Source organism: Strongylocentrotus purpuratus, unplaced genomic scaffold, assembly GCF_000002235.5.
Source record: "Strongylocentrotus purpuratus isolate Spur 01 unplaced genomic scaffold, Spur_5.0 spur5_scaffold_2, whole genome shotgun sequence".
NCBI classification, from domain to species: Eukaryota; Metazoa; Echinodermata; class Echinoidea; order Camarodonta; family Strongylocentrotidae; genus Strongylocentrotus; species Strongylocentrotus purpuratus.
The window spans coordinates 18,064,072-18,084,104 of NW_022145605.1; the positions used below are offsets into that span (position 1 = coordinate 18,064,072).

The window sequence follows — 20,033 nt, forward strand, 5'->3', positions numbered from 1 at the left end:
ACCACGCCTAAAAAAAAAAGTACTGGTAGTCTCCTCAACAAGACATTTTAATGTTCACTGAGAATGCATTTATGTTGTAATATTAATTTTGGAAGCTCATAAGTATTTGAAGAGAGTTTAGCCACATGGAACCCCTTGTGTCAAGATAAAAACATGTTTTGGTGATTGTTTCACTTTAAAGGTACTCTGTCCCTTTTGCAGCCAACATCAAATTCTGTAGAACTTTGCAGGAATTATGAATATGTCATGTATGTCCTATCTGGGAAATGTAAATGTTAGCAGTGTCCTAATATTCAAATTATGCAAGGAAACCCGTTTACTTGCTAGACTTCACTGTCAGATACTATTGAGTGACTGACTGGCTTTTTTTCTTCTCTGGTAATAACATACATAACATGAGCTGTAAAGGGTACATGAGCATTTGTCTACATCAATAACCCACTTCTTGTGATGGCCAAAATTAAACTGATTGAATCTTTGCAATGGTCTGAAAATCAAGACTATTACTTATTGGCTCTATAGCTCCTAAGTCGATTTGACAACTAATAGTCATTATTTTCCCACTTGAAGACTTTTTCTAGCCCCACTTTTATAGGGAAGTTCTAAATTAGTATTATCTTTCAAATGCTGTTGGAAGTTAACCTTTTCATTTTTTTGGCCTGCAAATGGGACATAGTACCTTTAAAGTAATCCTGTTTAGGTTTATTATTCGTATTGAAACTCATTGTTAATTTTCTATTAATTTTGATTCCTTAAAACCTTCAGAAATTCATCTTTGAACTTGTAACAAAGTATTCCACTGCTCCTTCTCCGTTTTATGAAATAAATATCCTTTATTTTTACACTAACAGTATGTACAAATGTAAATTGTGAGTTGGGGATAAGTAAGTCACAGAGAGAGAGAGAGAGAGAGAGAGAGGGGGTAAGGGAGAGAGAGAGGGGGTAAGGGAGAGAGAGACAGACGGAGAGACAGAGGGAGAGAGAGGTGGGTTAGGGAAAGAGACAGAGAGATAGGAGTTGGTTTGGGAGACAGAGAGGGGTGGGTTAGGGGGAGAGGGTGGATAAGAGATAGAGAGGGAGAGGGTGGGTTAGGGAAAGAGAGAGAGCGGGGTGGGTTAGGGAGAGAGAGGTGGGTTAGGGGAGGAGAGAGGGTGGATAAGGGTGGGTTAGGGAAAGAGAGAGGGGGAGAGGATGGGTTAGGGAGAGAGAGAGAGGGGCGGGTTAGGGAGATAGATGGGCTTGTTTTATGTGTTTGTTTTGGGTGACCCAATAAGCTGACCTTACCCCCCCCCCCCCCCCAACGAAACGAAATATCTATCGGCCAAATGTTCAAATTTTAAGACACACACACAAAATTGTTTGCTCTTTTCAGTCTTTCGTTATGAGAATGCGCTTATAAACCCCATCATGGTTGGGATTTCCCCCCTCTTTGTGAGATGTAATTTCTCGCACTGCGACCTCACAAATCTGAACATTAATGAATATTCAGACCATCACACCCAACTGCAACACGGTTTAAAAACTCGAGATAATTTTTGCAAGTAGGCCATGGTGAAGTACCTAACCACCGTCTTTGTGAATAATGTGCAGCAACAAAGCATATACAACGTCTCGCGACGTGACAGATCACTTTTCTCTAAGGCTTCTAACCAATGAGAAAGTCTCGCTTTTTTCCAGGAAGTGCCGGTGGACATTAATGCGCCAAATTAATGTGGTTCTCAAATTGCAAAAGATCCCTACTCTTGGAGGGGGTAGAGGAAATCAATTTTACGTCATATTTCACAAGGAAGTGCCTGAAAATACGCCTATAACGTGGTTCTAAAATTGCAAATGCAAAGACATACCCCCGCTTGGTCGCTCTGTCGCTTTGCTCCATGGTTTTTTAAATATTTCACCCTATGCGATTTCGTTTCATTTAGTTAAAATGTCATGAGATAGTTTTAAAAACATCCAAATCTTAATTATCTCTTACTAGTAAGAGATTAGATTTCCTATTGTTGTTATACCGACAGCCTAGACGTGCAAAATTCTCCTTTTCCTTTTTGATTGTACGATTTAGAGACACTATAGGACCCATTATTGATGGTTATCCTCCTCTTATTGGTCGTTGGCTCAATGGTCGCCAGTTTTCAAGGAACGATAAATACTGAATAATACCGAGTTAAATTATCTCGGATCCGTGAACAACCTGAGAGGAGATCGCATTCAAATGTTCCCAAATTAATTTCTTAAAGAATTTGATGGCAACCTCCATATTAAGCCCAAGAACGAACGTAAGTAGACATAGATTCTGTGTAACTCGGCGTCGCGTCGGAGCTCCCTGGAGTTAGCAATGACTCTGATGCTTTGCTGGAGTGGATCTAACTCCAGGAAGCTCCGACGCGCCGATGTTGAAGGCGTCTGAGCTTCCTGGAGTTGGAGTGGGCGCGCGCCCGCCCGCAACCCACCATCGTGCAGTATGCACTTGTAATTGTACAGCGGTTTGCTGTGAAACCTGTGAAAAAGTGTATACTAACAAGCGCGTAGCCAGGATTTCATTTTTACTTAAAGAGCGAGCGTAGCGCGCTTCCTAGGGGGGTGGGTGCAGGGAGGGGAAGCTTTGAAAGAAGACGATTCGTTGTACCTTTCTCGACTCATAATCCTTGTCTGAATTCAGTCCGGCCCTCCTGCGCATAGCGCGGAAGCTTTGACGTATTTTTAGTAAAAGAAGACGATTCGTTGTACCTTTCCCGACCCTTAATCCTTATCTGTATTCAGTCCCTCTCTTTCGAAGCGCGGAAGCTTTGACGTTTCATTAAATTATTAGAGAAAGAAGACGATTCGTTTTTCCGTTCTCCTTAATTTGAACTCAATTTCACCCTTTCCGCGCGAAGCGCGGTAGCTTTGACGTTTTACTAAATTATTAAAGAAAGAAGACGATCCGCTGTACCGTTATCGACTCCTTTACCCTTTTTCTTCCTACGTCCTCTTACTTTTTTCCTTCTCTTTCGCCCCCCCCCCCTGGCTACGCGTCTGGATATCATCGTTTTCCCCAAAATAACAAGAAAATTGACACGAAACAGGTAATAAACATAACAACTTTTAACTCCTGATCTTTATTTGGACATTTAATGAATATTTACTTCATTTTGGGTATGTTTTAGTAGGGTATCTCCACGCCAGAGTTACAGGTCATAGTTTGGATACCTTACTAAACAAGCGCGAGTTAGGCGCTTGTTCAGAAACTTATCCATAATTTGACCCGTAACTCCGGCGTGGAGCTACCCTACTAAAACCTACCAAAAACATGAAAAATGAAGTTTAATTAAATGTCCACATAAAGATCATGAGTAGGAAGGCCAATACCAAAATCGACGCTTGTTCAGAAACGTATCCAAAATTTGACCCGTAGGTCTACTACTAGATCTAACTCGCGCTTGTTTAGTAAGGTAAGGTAATTGGTATGAGCGTATTGGCTAGATTTTACACATTTTGTGGTCTAAAATTACCTTCATTGCAATTTTAGGTTCTAAAAAGGCACCAGAAATGTCGTAGATAAGATTAAAAGCAATACTGGTAATAATCATGCACTTTGAAAGCATTTGCGGTCTGAAAACAGAACTCAACTATCCATTTAAACCTAGGTTTTTGGGTTCGAATCCAACCTACAGTATGTGGAATTGTGGATGATGTGATATTAGGGTTGTATATTTCATGTTCTTGTAATAAGTCAGGACATCCAACTTTATGTATGTTGTGTATTTTATGTACTTAATCATCATTTTATGTTAACATCCACTGAAACTGGGACAGAAGGCTTTATGCCACAGTTGTTACATAACTATGTAGGATAACTTAATCTGTCCCTGGCATTCCAGTGGTTGCATTATTTTCATCTTTACATGTTTAGTGTCTTTTTCTGATTCCTTATGTATTCGCTTTAATGCCGTGTAAAACACTACTACTACTACTACTACCACTATTACTACCACTACTACCGTAAATCTCTGTGTATAAGATGCACCCCTATTTTTTTGGGCCAAGAAAAAAAATTTAAAAAATACAAAATTGCCGACTCGCCGTCAAGCCAAGTCCGCGGGAAAGGACTTTCTTTTAACTGCGAGGTGCAGTTGAAGGCGCCGATTTGTGCTAGCAAACTTGTCACAAATAATAGTAACAATGTCGTTTTTAGAATTAGAAGAATGTGTAAGATCATTAATGTAAATTAATAACAGTAGAGGACCTAGGATAGAACCTTGTGGTACGCTGACAAGACAAAGGAACTACCTACAAAAAATCACTGAGACTTCCATGGATTTCTAAATCACTTTTACGTTCAATTAACAGAAAAAATAACTTGTACTATAAATGTAAAATAAAAGGTACTGAACAGGCAAAAGCTAGATACACCAGTTATAAAAATATTTTAACTAAAACAATACGATTAGCGAAACAAAATTACTTTACGAACCAGTTAACTTTATATAAGAATGATATTCAAAACACATGGAAGATTTTAAAACAAGCAATGAATTTATCCATTTAACAAAATTAGGTATAATGATGATATTGTCGAAGATCCTGAAAACATAGCTAATACTTTCAACAACTTTTTTTCCTCTATAGGGACAAAATTGGCTGAAGGTATTCCTCCTTCAGCCAAACATTTCTCTGATTACCTAGGCACACCCAACCCAATACTATTTTTCTCACTCCTATAGTTAAAGAAGATATCATTGATATTGTATCTAATTTGAATAACAAAAAGAGTCCCGGCTATGATGATATTAATAATTTTATTCTAAAAGGTGTAATATCTTCAATTGTAAATCCTTTAGTACACATTCTTCATCTATAGTTAATTAATGGACAAGTCCCAGATAATATGAAAATCGCAAAAGTCATACCCCTATACAAAAAAGGTGATAATTTGAATGTCAGTAATTATCGACCAATCTCTTTTTTATCCTCCTTGTAGAAAATTCTAGAAAAAGTTGTTTATCGTAGAACTGTTTACTTTTTAAAAACTCATAGTATTTTTTCCAACTTTCAGTTTGGATTTAGAGAAAAATAAATACAGAACATGCCTAAACTTTATTGACAAAGTAGCGCGTGCTTTAGACAATTGCTCTCACCTGGTTGGTATCTTCCTGGACTCCTCCAAGGCCTTCGACACCATCAATCATGACATCTTATTATTCAAACTTCTTCATTATGGGGTGCGTGGGAAGGCCTTGAAGTGGTTCATGAGTTACTTATCCAATAGAAGACAATATGTATTCTTGAATGATCATACTTCCAATATGCAAAACATAAATTGTGGAGTACCGCAGGGAAGTTTGTTGGGCCCTTTATTGTTTATTATTTATATAAATGACTGTTGTAAATCATCCGATGTCCTTTCATTTATACTTTTTGCAGACGATTCTAATTTATTTTATTCCCATAGAAATCCAAAATCTCTAGTCAATGTTGTAAATTCTGAACTTGTAAAAGTCACCCAATGGATAAAAGCAAACAAACTATCCCTTAACCTCCCAAAAAACAAATATATGTTATTTAGTAATTCTATTGACACACTGCCCAAGAATATCATTTTTGACGATACCCCCTTGGAAGTTGTTTCATTCATTAAATTTTTAGGCATAACTGTTGATAACAAACTTTCGTGGAAATACCATATAGATAATACATGTAAGATCATTTCACGGAATATTGGCATAATAAACAAACTTAAATTTCATTTCCGACATCATCCCTACTCATGCTTTATTCATCTTTAATTTTACCATATCTGAATTATGGGATACTTGCTTGGGGCAACACACAAGCAAGCTCTTCTAAATAGAGTAATAGACTGTTATTATTACAAAAGAAGTCTCTCCGTATTATTTACCATTCTGCTGCACTCTCACACACAGACCTGTTATTTGTTAATGGTAGACTATTCAAAACAAATGACCTGTATCTACTTTACTTAGGACAATTTATGTATAAGTATTCAAAAAAAGACCCTTCCACATATATTTGATGCCATGTTCCCCCTAAATTGGTCATTTCATGATTACCCAACTAGACGGTCACCTACCTTTCTTTAGAACTTTATTAGCGAAGAAGTCTTTTATGTATGATGGTCCTAGATTTTGGAATTCTCTAAGTGAAGGTATTAAAAAAAGTCCATCCCTAAATTCTTTCAAGAAAAATCTAAAAACATTTTTGCTCAAATCTTATAGTAATATACAAGAACTAGCAGGACCCGCGGAAATCTGCGGGATTCTAGAGGGGGGCAAGGGGTATAAATAGATATATAGAAACTCTCTAAATTAAAACCACCAAGAACTTTATTTGCCATTCATAAAAAACCCAACTCTACCGTTAGTTATTCTTTGAGCCTCTTTCACACTGGAACTGCGTAGAGTTGCGTAGTGTGGCATACCGACTACGCATAAATTAGCCTGCGTATTAATGGAAAAATGTTGCTTCACTGTAGTCCCTGCGTAGGTAATGCGTAGGCTGGTGTACAGGTTTGCTTATGGTTGCTTACTGTGTGGAAAGCTTTTACTGCTTTGTCGATCTGGCGTAGGGTAGCGCACTGTTGCGTAGGCATGGCGTACAGTAGCGTAGTGTTGCGTAAAAAGGCGTACTTTCTGTGTCAAGTTTCTAAGCCGAAAGTACGCGAAAAAAATTAAACATGTTGAATTGTTTGCGTCCATCTTGCATACCCCTTTGCGTCGCTCAGCATATAGTAACATAGGCCAGCATAGCTGGTACGCAACACTACGCAAATCTACGTATGGACCCCACACCAATTAGTGAACTGCCAGTGTCACAAATAAAGTATTATAATTAAAAATATGCTCATCTGACCCTAATTAAATACCTATAACCCCTGAGCTTTCGGGGGTTTATGGCCCCTTGAAACCTGTGGACCCCACGTCTATATACACTCAACCCGCTGCGATCTAACTGATCTCTCCCCCCCCCCCCCCCCCACGTTTTTTGCAGCCTGCATGTAACATGTAGGAATGGTGCATGGTGATGTATTTTTTTTTCTGCACCCCCCCCCCCAAAAAAAAAAAAAAAAAAAAAAATTTACTCATTACGCAACTGACTGTTTTGCAATGCATGAAGTCACATACTTCTGTCTGGTTGATATTGAATTATTAATATGTAAATGTACAATTCATAACCTTATGTAATGCTTTCTGGTAATTTACTGTAGATATAAGACAATATTAGTCTCCTTTGGCTGAGTAGACGTAGAGTCGTATAGTTTTATAGCTGTATAGTTGTACAAAATTATGGCACTTCGGCCCGCATGCTGTCGTGTTGACGGGTTCTTCTATGGATGGATAGACGTATGTGTAGTTGTATAGTTGTACGAATATTGGCCTGCTTGGCCCCCCATACTCTTCGACTCTAGCTCACTCATCCAAAGTCCGACAGCAGCGCAGCAGCAACACTGTGTGTACTGTATGTGTGTTGACTGAAGGCAGCCTGCGACTGAACTGTCAGTCCAATGAAAATGATAATCAAAATTCAGTAAACATGGCCGAATTAATCACAAAATAAGCTTTGATTTCATACCTCCATTCACGAAAACTATATAAAAATCGCTGCAATCATGATGGAAATGGGTCTCTAAGTTTGGACGTCGACGGGAAGCCCCATGTATCTCTCTGGCTTGTGCAGCTACTACAAAGCACATCTTATAGGAAGATGCTTTACTCTGGGTAATCTTGACCCTTTGATACGCAACATAATCTGAGTTGATGGTCATCGGTTGTGTGTCTCTTTGATACGGATGTAATGTTGAATATGCATGAGGTATCTCTGTCGTCACGCATATCATGCATTATGCATATCGCGTCTGTTTTCGCCCTGGACGTCGACACGGAGAAAGACCTCGGGCGAAGTATAGCCAATTCCACAGAGTAGACTCTCCCGCGGACGATGGCACCGGTACCCCGAGGGGAGGGCTCAGGAGGAGATAGCTGCACCAACTTCGGTCGGCGATCTCATTAAAAAAACAATAGAATACAAAGGCTCGCGGAGACGTCATGCCCCCCGCGGAGTATTAGCGTATTACTTACTGTGATAATCTGATAACAGTTGGTAATTATCTTAATATTTCATTTAGGTCTTCATCATCTGCTCGATTAATTTTAATATTTATTTGGTCTTATGATCTTACCTTCCCAAAATTAACATTATAACTACCTTTTTTCCGGTCATGATTTGCCCTGCTTCTTTCTTTCTTCTTCCCCCTTTCCCTTTTCCTTGTTATTTGTTTTATTTCTCCTTGTTCTTTTCGTGGTTGTCTGTTGTGTTGTAATATTGTCTTGTGCTTTCTAAGTCTTGAAAATTTGAAACAATTATATTTTTTTTCTGGGGGATCCACAAACTACAAGCTCTGCTTTTTAGTGGACCGCCCCCCCCCCCCCATTTCCTTAGAAATTAAGAATTTCTTGTAATAATTTTATTATGTGCAAACTTTATTTGTATAGTTTCCTGAAAAAATGAATTATGTATGAAAAAAAAGAAAGTAATATCTTTGTTTACCTTTCTGTTGGAAATGAAATAAATATAAATATGAATATGAATAGAAGAAAAATTGGAGGAACTTATAAACTACATATTGAGATCTATTAGAAAAATTACTTTCAACCAAGATGAAAATTTAAGTGTTGTTCTAGTTTCCAAGTGGTAAGTCAACACACAGATTACTGAGCTGGGAGACATTGCCAGGCATTGCGCTAGGTGGAGGGGCATAAATTTAAACTTTTTTTTTTTTTTTTTGTGTGTACCTGTGTATGTCCCTGGTAAAACACTACTACTACTACTACTACTACTACTAACTACTACTAATTTTACTACCAGGGTATGTGAGTTAAATGGATTCCGCACCTATAAGAGGGCCCTTTGAAGCACTCCGCTGCACCGAGAGTCTTTTTTCCCCCTATCATAATCCCCTCAATCCCCCACCCGGACCGCACAGCTCGTAAATCTCACTCCCGAAACTGAGTGACATAGGGCTTGCGAAATGCATTGTTGGAAATACACATCGGCTGCTACCTGACCAACAAAAATAGCGGCGTACAGTAGGGAAGAGTATTTTGGTAGGCGACGATTTAGACTTTCTGACTGATTTTGAGGAAGATTTGATTCTTGAGCCTGGTGTATGGGAATTTAGAGACCAATACAAGTTATGCACGTATGAAATTACATCAACGGAAAATCTTATTCGTTGCAGCGAACCAGAATGTACGGTTTCATCGTGAATGCGATATGTGTAGGCCACTCCAGCAAAGCATAGATAGTTGATACTAATGCGTATTGACTACTAGCACTGCAGTACATGTAAATAGGCAGCATTTGAATACATGAATAGTCAATACACTCACAACATACAAATGCACATATTCATTCCGATGCGGTTGATCGGCAAGTTTGACAGTATACTCACAATTTCAATTTTTAAATTATTCTTTCTAACATCGGAAAGTTGAACAAATTGTATTTTAATGCTCTTTAGGTGTCATCAATTTTCACTAAAGTACTGCCTTTGAATGAAATCAGTTGAGTTTTGTACAGTGGTGTTTGAAATGTTGAGAATCAATAGCACAACTTTTAATACACGGCCAGGTTAGTAATGCAGCTGCAGCTATGTGTGTTTCCACCAACAACATCCAGCATGTACAGCCCAGCGAGCACGGCGGCTTTAGCGTCGCCGGCCCGTACTCGGGGTGAAAAGTGGTGATGAATTGACAACTTCTAACCCTCATTAAACCAAATGCGCAAATATATAACACAATTTCATTTAGTTATTTTAAGATATAAACTTATGGACTACCTTCCTAGCTATGTAAAAATTTCGGAAACTTTCGGAAAATGTCAATAATTAGAAGAGAACGCGATGATGATGAGAAACTTGCATTCACTCTAACTCACGATTTCCTTGGTCGAATTCGCTGGTTCAGATGGCTAAGTCTTCAGTAGAGTTATCCGAGCACAGCGAAAGCATTTGATAACCAATAGAAGGTTGCATCGTGCCATACGTTGTCGATTCTGTATTTTATATGTTATAGCTATATACATCTTCAATAAATATGACATCATTTTTTCGGTGATTCGCATGGCTTCAAAGCCTTTTTTTTACGACCAAGTGTTTGGAGAGCTTAGGGAAGCAGACGGCGTTGCGTAACACTTCGTAACATTTGGATCGCCAGAGGGCATCTGTGGTCTGATACGGGCGGCTGTTGATGGATTTGATGGCTGAAGAGGGTTGCATTACTTGTTGTTAAGCCAAGTTAATCTTGAATATCTTTCCCTCGGGAAATTCTTTCGAGACGGATTCTCCATCTAAAACACCTCCCTGGTACTACTACTACTTTTACTACTACTTCTACTACTACTACTACTATTACTAATTGTACTACTACTACTTTTACTACTACTACTACTACTTCTACTTCTTCTACTACTACTACTACTACTTCTACTTCTACTACTACTTCTACTACTTTTACTACTACTACTACTACTTCTACTACTTCTTCCACTACGTTCTACTACTATACATTTTCAATATATTGGTAGTGCTCAGAGTATGATTGATTTTTCACAAGAAAGCATTGCTTAATTATCTCCATTTGCAAGAATATATATGCTGTAAAACACCTTTGTTTTCTCACTATTTTTAGGGAATGTAGGCTTAAAGCAAGAAGTAGATGTGAGGACTTTGAAGTGCAGCCTGCAGATCTGAGAGCAGCAGAGACTGTTCAGTCATTCCCAGAAGTCAAGCAAGAAATGAAGAGAGGGACACTTGATCATCACCAAACCACATATAGAAGTGTAGCAGAAAGTGTCCATTTAGTCCCAGAAGATATGATCAAGCAAGTAGCAGAGAGAGGGGCATTAAATCCTCTCAGAACAATGGATAGGAGTGCAGCAGAAGGTTTTCAGTCAGTCCCAGAAGATATGATCAAGCAAGTAGCAGAGAGAGGGGTATTAAATCCTCTCAGAACAACGGATAGGAGCGCAGCAGGTGTTCAGTCAGTCCCAGAAGATATGATCAAGCAAGTAGCAGAGAGAGGGCCCAGAGGGGCATCAAATCCTCTCAGAACAATGGATCAGATTGCAGCAGAAGGTGTTCAGTCAGTCCCAGAAGATAATGTCAAGCAAGAAGTTCAGAGTAGGACCTTGAGTTCACTGCATTCTATAGATATGTGCATAGAAACAACCCTAGGACATACTAACAAGCAAGAAATGGAAAGTAAGACCTCCAAATCTTTGCGACATACTGAACAGAGTGTAGATGAAACTGCCCCATCAGTCCCAGAACACATGCAAAAAGCAGAGAGTTGGACCTTACATACATTGCCAACTCCAAATAGGAGCTCAACAGAAACTATTCAATTTGTTGAAGGAGTTCTCATCAAGCAAGAGGTTGATAGCAATGCCGTTCATTACCTGTCACTCATGAATGAATTCATTCCGTCAGTCATAGAAGTTCTCATCAAGGAAGAACCAGAGGCCTTTTCAACCGTTGGAGAGGAAATTAATCAGTTAGCCCTCAAAACCAACATCAAGCAAGAATTTACAGAAGAAAGTGAAGAGGAAGGTGTTCCATCAAGTCTAGAAGGTATTACTTGAATTGATATTTCAGTAAAACCTGTGTACAAAGTATGCCTGAGTCATTAAGGTTTCTTTTGTTAAACGTTTAACTGTTAACTTGATATGGGTGGTTTCGTTTACGGTAATCGTTTTGATAAAGACATACATAATCATGTTCATGAAAAGAGGCTTAAAACAGAACTCCAAAAATACGTACACACACACTTAAAAACAATCTGTCATAATTTAAAATTGAACAAACACGTTGTAGGCGTCTCTGAACTCGAACTTTTGCCAACAAATCTTGCACTCGTGATCGCTCAATGATCAGTACAGTGACAAATACTAGATACCAAGTTCGTCTATGCATGTCACGCCACGCTCAGCTAGCTTGCCCCCACGTCAATGGACACAGCGCTATGAATGTTTCACAAATTCATGCCGCGCCTTCGTACAATATGAATAGCTGAGGTGAAGATGTGGGATCGTGTAAAACGCTGCAAAATGCATGATGCATGAAGTAGCCTGAATCATGGCGAGGGCGTGGCTTTGCGGCTCACGTGATAAATGGCTCCGCATTACCTAGTGCGCAAGGTACTTCAAATCTACAAACCACAATACCAAATGTCCGTCATTTGTAGGACATGACCATGCAAGGCCCCTTGGGCTATCTTGAAGCATTCTGTCAAGTGATGCTAAAAATGATGGGAATTTACCTGATGATATGTATCAAGATACAGTCAATGTGAATAATTCATATTCACTTGTCTAGTTTTCCAACACAAATCTTCTAGCAGTCTCTAGTCCCTTGACATTTAAGTGGTATACAGTATCTACATTATCAGCTATTAAACACAAAAGTGATTGTGCATCGCAGATCATCCGAATGCAGAATACTAAAGATACCTAATAAATCGCCTTAACAGCAATTTTAAACTTACTAAATATTTTCCATTGAGGGTGTGACAGCTGTATTTGTAAGTGTAGAAATGGACCAATGAATGTGTTTTGTTTGCTGTAATCTCCTTGTACATGTACAGATCGAACTTGAAGGACTGCACTAACATTTAATAAAGAAAGACTGATTTTAAATAATCCGACACTAATGATTTATTTCAGGTAGAATCAATCATGAAGTGGATAGTACAACCCATAATCCTGTGTCAAGTACTGATGGAGACGAGGAATCTGAACAACCTACATCAGAAGGTAGGTTTAATCTATAGTACAATGAGGTTTTTAAAGGCCTGGTCAGACCATACCGATAACGAATAAACGATAAAGCATGTGCATATTGCAAGATGTATTTAGTGGTAAGACCTCCCCAATTTTCACAGAAAAGAATTGTTAGTTGTGTCAGTCAAACACTGTTGTCACTGCATCACTTCAAAGAAGTGCAATTATTAGGTTACAGATGTTATCGTTTCTGCTTGCTTCAAAAAGAATCATTGGCCGAGCAATCCCAATAGCAAGATAAAATAGTCGAGGCAGGCTCATTAGCATATACATCAATGTCTGACTTACATCTGCAACAAAGTTCAAATACATTTTCCACTTTCATAACAGAACGATTTGGGAGCAATTTATTGCAGTGGTTATCATTATCTTTAGCAATGAGGTCTGATCAGGCCAGGGTTGGGCGATAAATACCGGTGGCGGTAATTAGGCCTCAAATAAAAACTTGTTGTATTGGCCTTTGGTTGCCAAAACATGGGTCGGTCGGTCAGTCGGTCGAAAAAGCTTTTTTTTTTTTTTAACTTTTTTTTTTTGTCACCTTCCGTTTGGGCCTATATTTTTCAGATTTGAATGTTATTGTTGTTTTTTCTTCTTTTTTCCCCGCCCTCTTTTGGCTGATATTTCTCATTTATTTTAGTGCTTTAATACATTTAATCTTATTCATCTCATAATTATCCATGGTTTGCACGAGTGAGAATTTTGGAATAATTTGATTTTATGCATTTATATCCCATTTAAACAAACAAAATACATGTTATTTTATTCAATAATTGTTAAAAAATCTATAAAACGGTTTAAAAAATAAACTTTTTTAAAATGCCGACCGTAGATTTTCAGATTTTTGGGTTTGTCGCAGGGGGCAATACAACAAGGTTTTATTTTAGGTCTTACCGGCGGTAAATACTGGTAAATACCATCCAGTAAATAAGATGCGCGTCTGGTAAATTTGTAAAAAACAGGAAATATGATTTTTAATTCTCTATTTATTAATAATTTTACTTGTTTTTAGCCTCAACAACCGAAAATATTGCACATGGTTTTTGAAGCACATGGCATTTTGTTCATATGCTAAATAATAGGTATTCATGAATATGGTAATTAACAACTGAATTAAAGATACTATGTCCAGTTTGCAGTCCCAAAAAATGAAAAGGTTAAATTACAACGGCATTTGAAAGATTATACTAAATTAGAACTTCCCTAAAAAAAGGGGGGCTTGAAATGTCTTTAAGTGGGAAAATAACAACTATTAGTTGTCGAATCGACTTAAGAGCTATAGAGCCAGTAAGTGATTGTACCGAATGGTCGTACGTTTTATGCTGTGCAAAGATTCAATCAGTTTAATTTTGGCCCTTTCAAGAAGTGGGTTATTGATGTAGACAAATGCTCATGTACCCTTAGACCTTTACAGCTCATTTTATTGATGTTAATTATCAAAGAAGAAAAAAAGGCAGTCAGTCACTCAATAGTGTTTGACATTGAATTCTAGCAAGTAAAAGGGTTTCCTTGCATAATTTGAATATTAGGACACAGCTAACGTTTAAATTTCACAGATAGGACATACATGACATATTCGTTATTCCTGCAAAGTTGTACAGAATTTGATGTTGGCTGCAAAAGGGACATTGAATTGAATTGAATTGATTTATTCACGGTAAACTCACATCAGTCTAAAAAGACTGCTTTTCAGCAAGTTCGTGTAAAAAGCATAAAACAGATCTCAATTACACATCAGTAAATACATAGGAAAACTACTTAAAGATGACATACATGCATTAAATACAAAAATTAAATAACAAACTATTGCATCAAATAAAATAACAAGCATAAAGTTATAATAATGCCAAACAATAATCAAAATGAGGTTGCACAAGGGTTTTATATAATATTACGACTGTATCTTGCGAAATATATGGTCTCGCACGTTTTGAACAATATATACTGGATAACGTTTTTTTTCTTTACGTGTGTGACTTGATCTTGCCAATTCATTTTCTTCTTTAAAATAACTCCTAGATACTTCATTGTCTTAACAGTTTTTAGAGGGATTCCGTTTATCTGGATATTGATTTTATCAAATGACCTTCGTTAACAATTTGATGTAATAACCATGATTTCACACTTCTTTTCATTCAATAAAATATCTTTAATGAAGAACATCATATCTAGATTAGGTGTATATTTGGGATCTTTTTGCTGTATTTTTTCCAGCATTTCATAATAACGGACAAACACACACACACACAAATAGTGCATACCAGAGCAACCATACTCACCAAGATTGTTATTATGTTCAAAATTGAACAATCCCTATGAACAAGTGAGTGAAAAAATATATTTCCCGGTAAAAAGCGGTAAATACCGCTTATTTCCCAGCATCCGGGAAATAAGCCTCCGAAGCGGGAAATATGCCAACCCTGGATCAGGACCTATCACTGTAATCTGCTTCCTTTGATATAATTCAGTTCATGCAGATTTTAACTCATTCATTGTCAGACTTCAGGCATCTTTATAGCTAAGCTTGTAGCATGTCCGTTAGCCCACTCTTTCCAAACAAGTAATAAGACAAAAAAGTGCATCTTGCCAATCACCATTTGTCTTTTGTCTATTTTGCATCCACTTACCGTAACCGATTTAGGGGTGACCACTACAAATAAAATAAAAAACACCTCTGAAATATTGTGTATTATTATGAAATCTTAGTAGGCAATTACATGTATGTGATATGTCCCTAATATAATTATTTAAAAAGTAGATGGAACCAGATGGTAGTCCAAGAATTTGATGGGAACTTTTATTGCATGGTAGGCATGATTGGAAACAAAGATGCATGGTCATGTGGTGTCATTTGACCAATTAGACGGCCTACATGCTTGAACCCATTTTGGCATATTCATCTTTCTCAAGTTCAGAAAATAATCCAAAAACTTCTTTCTCAATTTGAAGTGACAGGACACTCATGTAATTTCTAACACTATATCTGTGGTGTCGATGACATGAGCTTTCTCTTTCTCGCCACCAGGTGATATTGTTAACAACGAACAAGAGACGGTAGAACGTGGAGAGTCAATCAACAGTGGAGGTAAATCTCATCTTTGCTCACATTGCGGCAAGGTGTTTTCCACAAAAGATCAACTCGACATTCATCTGAGGATACATTTTGGAGAAAAGCTACATCAATGTCCATGTTGCAGTAAGAGATCATGTCAGGCCAGTCACCCCCTTCTCCACTTGAAATCACATGCAGGAGAAAAGCCATATGAATGTTGCTATTGTAAGAAAGGATTTTTACGGAAAAATGATCTCAATCGTCATATACTAACACATACAGGAGAAAAGCCATATGAATGTTGCTATTGTAAGAAAGGATTTTCTCGGAAAAGTACACTCAATTGTCATATACTAGCACATACAGGAGAAAAGCCATATGAATGTTGCTATTGTAAGAAAAGATTTTCTAAGAAAAATAATCTTAAATGTCATCTCAGAACACATACAGGAGAAAAGCCATATGAATGTTCACACTGTAATAAAGGGTTTTCTCAGAAAAGCTATCTCACCCAGCACCTCCTAACACATACAGGAGAAATGCCATATGAGTGTTGCTATTGTAAGAAAGGGTTTCCTAAGAAAAGTGCACTCAATCGTCATATACTAACACACACAGGAGAAAAGCCGTATGAATGTTCACACTGCAAGAAAAGGTTTTCTAACAAAGGAAATCTCAACCAACACCTCCTAACACACACAGGAGAAAAGCCATATGAATGTTGCTATTGTGAAAAAAGATTTTCTCAGAAGAGCGTACTCAATTGTCATCTACTAGCACACAGAGGAGAAAAGCCATATGAATGTTGCTATTGTAAGAAAAGATTTTCTAAGAAAAATAATCTTAAATGTCATCTCAGAACACATACAGGAGAAAAGCCATATGAATGTTCACACTGTAATAGAAGGTTTACTCGGAAAAGCCATCTCGCCCAGCACCTCCTAACACACACAGGAGAAAAGCCATATGAATGTTCACACTGTAAGAAAGGATTTTCTGAGAAAAGAAGTCTCACCCAGCACCTCCTAACACACACAGGAGAAAAGCCGTATATATGTTGCTATTGTAAGAGAGGATTTTCACGGAAAAGTGCACTCAATCAACATATACTAATACATACAGGAGAAAAGCCACATGAATGTTCTTACTGTAAGAAAGGATTCTCTCGGAAAAGCCTCCTCAATTGTCATCTACTAACACATGCAGGAGAAAAGCCATATGAATGTTGCTATTGTAAGAAAGGATTTTTACGGAAATATGATCTCAATCGTCATATACTAACACATACAGGAGAAAAGCCATATGAATGTTGCTATTGTAAGAAAGGATTCTCTCAGAAAAGTGTACTCAATCGTCATAAACTAATACATACAGGAGAAAAGCCATATGAATGTTGCTATTGTAAGAAAGGATTTTCACAAAAAAATGAACTCAATCTTCATCTCCGAACACACACAGGAGTAAAGCCATATGAATGTTGCTATTGTAAGAAAGGATTCTCTCAGAAAAGTGTACTCAATCAACATATACTAATACATACAGGAGAAAAGCCATATGAATGTTGCTATTGTAAGAAAGGATTTTCACAGAAAAGTGTACTCAATCGTCATAAACTATCACATACAGGAGAAAAGCCCCATGAATGTTCGCACTGTAATAAAGGGTTTTCTGAGAAAAGAAGTCTCACCCAACACCTCCTAACACACACAGGAGAAAAGCCATATGAATGTTCAAACTGTAAGAAAGGGTTTTCTGAGAAAATAAGTCTCGCCCAACACCTCCTAACACACACAGGAGAAAAGCCATATGAATGTTCATATTGCAAGAAAAGGTTTTCTAAGAAAAGCAATCTCACCCAACACCTCCTAACACACACTGGAGAAAAGCCATATGAATGTTCACACTGCACGAAAAGGTTTTCTCTGAAAAGTACTCTTAAACGTCATCTCCGAACACACACAGGAGAAAAGCCATATGAATGTTCAAACTGTAAGAAAGGGTTTTCTCAGAAAAGAAGTATCACCCAACACCTCCTAACACACAGAGGAGAAAAGCCATATGAATGTTCAAACTGTAAGAAAGGGTTTTCTGAGAAAATAAGTCTCACCCAACACCTCCTAACACACAGAGGAGAAAAGCCATATGAATGTTCATACTGCAAGAAAAGGTTTTCTAAGAAAAGCAATCTCACCCAACACCTCCTAACACACACTGGAGAAAAGCCATATGAATGTTCACACTGCACGAAAAGGTTTTCTCTGAAAAGTACTCTTAAACGTCATCTCCGAACACACACAGGAGAAAAGCCATATGAATGTTCAAACTGTAAGAAAGGGTTTTCTCTGAAAAGAAGTATCACCCAACACCTCCTAACACACACAGGAGAAAAGCCATATGAATGTTCACACTGCAAGAAAATGTTTTCTCTGAAAAGTACTCTTACCTGACACCTACAAACACACACAGGAGAAAAGCCATATGAATGTTCACACTGCACGAAAAGGTTTTCTCTGAAAAGTACTCTTAAACGTCATCTCCGAACACACAGAGGAGAAAAGCCATATGAATGTTCAAACTGTAAGAAAGGGTTTTCTGAGAAAAGAAGTATCACCCAACACCTAACACACACAGGAGAAAAGCCATATGAATGTTCACACTGCAATAAAGGGTATTCTCAGAAAATAAGTCTCACCGACACCTTCTAACACAAACAGGAGAAAAGCCATATGAATGTTGCTATTGTAAGAAAGGATTTTCTCTGAAAAATAATCTTAAACGTCATCTCCGAACACATACAGGAGAAAAGCCATATTGTGCCTGCCCGGACTACGACGACAAACAAACGAAAGCTCGCACGTGTTCTCATACTGGGTAAACAATAGTCAAAACAGCTTTATTGAATCTAGTCTCTTCATCATGGTCAAAGCTGACTCTTTGGCTTGCTGATTCACTTTGTTCCTTAGATTCCCGTAAAAACTATAAACAAACAAACAAATGAACAAAATCCAACATAAGTATATCATCATATCAAAGCATGTTACAGTGCAACTGCATTATAACGAGGCACTTGGGACGAGAGAAGATACATTGTTATAGGTAAAGTCTGCCACATCAGTGCCTTTAATAATAAGGTTCCACTGTATTATGAGTCTAAACATTATACTAAGGTGAATAACAATTAACTTCAATTTAAAGTAATTGGACTTAAATTATCATAATAGCAATACTGTCCAGTATTTAATACACTAAGTGTTGTGAAAATTAGAAATAAACTCTAAACTGATATCCTACAAATAAGGAATATTTGTAAACGTATTTAACTGTATACAATGGGTGTCGAAAACAGCTTAAATAGACAATGTAATTGCAAAAATGTTATGTGAGCAATAAATGTAATGTCAACCATCTTATATCAAGTTTTGGCGTATTTGAGTGCTTATTTCCTCAGGACTGAGGTTTGAGTTTAATCTAGTTGAGTTATCATTACACAATAAATTCGATACTGATTAAGAGTTTCTGTATATTTCCATACAAACAAATATTCATAATTATAGTACTACACAAAGACCTGCACACTATGCGTACAATGCATCAATCTGATACACGAGCTATTGAAGTTCTACAGTAGGATAACACTGATTGCTGTATGCATACTGAGCGAGTTCTCTTGAAATTAAACCTAAAAGTTCTATTTATGCTTACCACTGTGCCACTTGTTACCAAAGTCTCAGGCAGGCATAAATAATATGCCGATTAACGATGCAATTCCTTTTCCATCGCCATAACGTGCCCCAGTATTGGGCCAAAAATTACAATCTTCGCAGACGATAAAATTATGGAATGCCAAATAGACAATTACAACCGCACGGTGTATGAAGTGCCTTTACACTCCCACCAAAATTGCCTTCACTGGTAACATAATCACATGCATGAGTACACTTACATATATATGAAAATGCATTTACTAGTATTACATAAGTGGTGCATGTGAAATAATGTGACCATAATATGGAAATTTTTAAGCAAGCACTCCATACACCTCTTGCATGTAAATTGGTACACTTGCAATCTACAACACGAATAACATGGCAATTGAATAGCTTGATCAAACCAGAATGGCACAAGTGATGATGCGGAACTCAAACAATGCACG

General features: G+C 37.6%; 1 protein-coding gene and 1 long non-coding RNA gene across 2 annotated transcripts; one reads left to right on the top strand and one right to left on the bottom strand.

Moving 5' to 3' along the window:
• The first annotated feature begins 2,088 nt into the window (after positions 1-2,088).
• Positions 2,089-19,296, top strand: LOC105444893 (zinc finger protein 271-like). Its single transcript, XM_030991866.1, has 4 exons — positions 2,089-2,273; positions 10,683-11,623; positions 12,715-12,804; positions 15,854-19,296. The coding sequence occupies exons 2-4, from the start codon at positions 10,789-10,791 to the stop codon at positions 18,325-18,327; spliced, it is 3,399 nt and encodes a 1,132-aa protein (XP_030847726.1). The 5' UTR covers positions 2,089-2,273; positions 10,683-10,788; the 3' UTR covers positions 18,328-19,296.
• On the bottom strand, positions 18,746-20,013 carry LOC115926712. The gene is made up of 2 exons (XR_004065228.1): positions 19,583-20,013; positions 18,746-18,856 (listed from the first exon to the last, which is right to left on the bottom strand). It is a non-coding gene; the product is annotated as an uncharacterized LOC115926712 (long non-coding RNA).
• Between the last annotated feature and the right edge of the window lie 20 nt (positions 20,014-20,033).

Bases quoted from the DNA above. Each gene is read 5' to 3' on its own strand.
- LOC105444893 (XM_030991866.1), top strand. From the start codon at position 10,789: ATGAAGAGAGGGACACTTGATCATCACCAAACCACATATAGAAGTGTA. The intron at 11,624-12,714 runs GTATTACTTGAA...GATTTATTTCAG, and splicing joins TGTTCCATCAAGTCTAGAAG to GTAGAATCAATCATGAAGTG. The intron at 12,805-15,853 runs GTAGGTTTAATC...TCTCGCCACCAG, and splicing joins TGAACAACCTACATCAGAAG to GTGATATTGTTAACAACGAA.